The sequence below is a fragment of the Eurypyga helias genome, unplaced genomic scaffold (assembly GCF_000690775.1).
Source record: "Eurypyga helias isolate BGI_N326 unplaced genomic scaffold, ASM69077v1 scaffold49493, whole genome shotgun sequence".
NCBI lineage: Eukaryota > Metazoa > Chordata > Aves > Eurypygiformes > Eurypygidae > Eurypyga > Eurypyga helias.
The window spans coordinates 9,212-12,064 of NW_010243993.1; the positions used below are offsets into that span (position 1 = coordinate 9,212).

At 40.9% G+C, this 2,853-nt stretch overlaps 1 protein-coding gene across 1 annotated transcript in view; it reads left to right on the forward strand.

Moving 5' to 3' along the window:
• Nucleotides 1–2,853, forward strand: part of RAI14 (retinoic acid induced 14) — a gene marked incomplete at its 5' end in the record, with an annotated part of 13,536 nt that overhangs the window by 7,783 nt on the left and 2,900 nt on the right. The window contains 3 exons of the mRNA XM_010149601.1: nt 1–49; nt 387–505; nt 1,017–2,543. Coding sequence (XP_010147903.1) covers nt 1–49; nt 387–505; nt 1,017–2,543 — 1,695 coding nt within the window. The remainder of the gene's footprint in view (nt 50–386; nt 506–1,016; nt 2,544–2,853) is intronic.

Sequence of the window (2,853 nt, forward strand, 5' to 3'; positions counted from 1 at the left end):
AGCTCCTTGCATCTGGATAATAAAGACAGACTGAGTGACAGCGCAACAGGTACACAGTAATACTTAATCCCTGTTTTCTACTTGGTTAGGTGCTTTAGGGGGTGTGAAAGGTTAAAATCCGGTCAGAGATCCTGTGTGCCCTTCTGCCTAGAGTGTGAGAGACAGTAGGTATTGGGAGTAGTGTTTTGTAGTTTCACTAGCAGCTCCCCAGCAAAACCTCCTGCTTCTGCTGGGGACACATTGTGCGAAAGGAGTTGCTAGGAACAGTTTGCTTGCTGACTATGCGTGGTGGTCATGGGAACAAGCTGTTTAATTTGGAAGGTTAGAACAACTAACTAGCTAGCATTTCAGCTTTTTGAAAGCTTTTGAATTTGTTTTCTCCAAAGGTGCTGACAGTTTATTGGATGCGAGTTCTGAAGCTGACCAGCAAGATCTACTTCTGTTGATGCAAGCAAAAATTGCTTCTTTGACATTGCACAATAAGGAGCTGCAGAACAAATTACAGGTGGCGTATCTTTGTGCTGTTCTAGAGCTCTCTTAATCTGCTAGCAGAACAAAGAGCTGCTTACCGTTTTAAAGAGATGTACTGTGAAGATAATTTAACAAGCCTCTTGGTGGCACAATCATGGAAACACTCTGCCTGAGGGATTAAATCCGTGTTTTGATCTTCTCACTTTTCCCATAAATTACTGAATGACTTTGTTTATTATGATAACCACATTCTAAAATAGGTTGTTAACAGCTGTGTTAGCAGAATTTTAATTTGCATAGCTTTGATTATTAGCTTATGGAGATCAGCCCAGACTTTGAGAGAAGCTTGGCACCTACTGCCTCCTCTTGCTGTAGATGACTAAGTGGGAGCAGCTGGGTTTTGAATTTTTCTAAAATTTTCTTTATGGTGCTTTAATTGCCTGTCTGTAGGATGTGGCAAGATCTCCTTGCTAACTCTACACTAAAACATATAATTGTGTGCTTGTTTTTTTATTGTGCAACTGTTTGGGTCTTTTTTTGCGCAGGAAAGAACACCTAGAGAAGTGGATTCAACAGTAGAATCTTACCATTCACCTCAAACAGAGTTTGAGCAAACAGCAGATAAACAAAATGAGTTCTCGGCTCAAAAGCTGAAATCTGCATTAAACGCCACCCAAATTCAAGAAAAGCCGACAAGCCCCAGTGAAGTAAAACTGAAGTACCTCCAGGAAGACTTAAAGGATGTGCAGGGGAAATCAGAGAATTCTGAAGCCAAAAGAAAGCACATAGAAGCTCAGGTCCAGTCTAGAGTCCCAGAAACAGATCACTTAAATAGCACAGGCATTTCAGAAAACGGTTCTGATCTTAACCTGAAGTTCCAAGAAACTCGAAACAGGTATGAAGAAGCTGTGAAAGAGGTTTCAAACGTACAAGGTCAGATGAAGCTGGGTCTTGTTTCCTCTGAAAGTGAAGAAACGTGTTCTGATCTGAGTAGGCTGAAGGTTACATGTGGAGAAGTTGAAATGCTTAAGCGAGATTTGAAGAAAGCGTTGGAGGAAAGTGAAAGACAAAAGGAGAAAGTGAGAGAGCTACAGAAAAAGTTTGAAGAAAGAGAGCAGAACGTGGCAAGCAAACTGTCTGTGGAAGAGTGTGAGGAAATAAAGAATTCATATTGTTCAGTTATTGATAACATTAACCAAGAGAAAGCATTGTTGATTGAGAGGTACAAAGAAGGGCAAGAGGAAATTAAAAGGCTACAGGACAAGCTGGCAAATCAGACACCATTGGAATCTAGTGCTGAAGCTGGGGAAATGAAAGATGCAATGCACAGCATGATAGATGAGCTCAACAGACAACTTAGTGAGTTGTCTCAGTTGTACAAAGAAGCACAAGCAGAGCTTGAAGACTATAGGAAGAGAAAAACTCTAGATGACATAGCTCTGGACTATGTTCCTAGAGATGAACACGAGAAACTGATGCAGGTGACAAATTCTTTGAAATGCAAAGCAGAGAATGAGCTATCAGAAATGAAATTCCAGTACACAAAAGCATTGGATGAGGCAGAAGGACTAAAGCAACTGTTAGACACTCAGAAAAAAACCTCTTTGCCAATTACTGAACACCTTCAGGTGATGAATGCACTCAGAAATACTGCGAAGGAGATGGAGGAAGAAATAAATGAGCTCAAAGGACGGCTTACCAGTAAGGAAAGCGAAGTAAGAAACTTACAGAAAGAATTACTGGAAGAAAAAGCTGCAATTAATGAAGCAATGGTACCCAAGGCTGCATATGAAAAACTTCAGTCATCACTAGAGGGCGAAGTTAGTGTTTTGTCATCCAAACTGAAGGATGTAATCCAAGAGAAGGAAAGTGTGTCCTTAGATGCTATGCAACTCCGAAATGAAGTTTTGCATTTGAAAGAAGAGAAGGAAGGTATGCATACCCTTCTTGAAGCAAAGGAACGCGAGGTGACAGGTCTTCACCAAAAGTACCATCAAGCTCAAGAAGATCTTCTTGAAATGAAAAGATATTCTGAAAGTTCATCAAAACTAGAAGAGGATAAAGACAAAAAGGTCAGTGATTCACTAGAGTAGAGGGGTGGTCCGTGAGTTCAGGCTGCAAAGCGAGTTGGATGGCGCACGGGTGACCTAATAGACAGTGTTGCATCACCTGTCACAGAGTGGAGTAACTTCTGAGTGCATTTGCGCATCTAACAATTGAGATATCAAAGTCAAAGAAGTTTTCAGTGTGTTTAACTTCACAGTTGGTTTCCCTCCGCTGTGGAGATACGCATGATCTTTCAATTTACCTCTTAAGTTCTGCTTAGATTGAGTTCACAGTATTCATGCAACTGAAGTCAAAGAAGTGGCATTTACAGCAGGA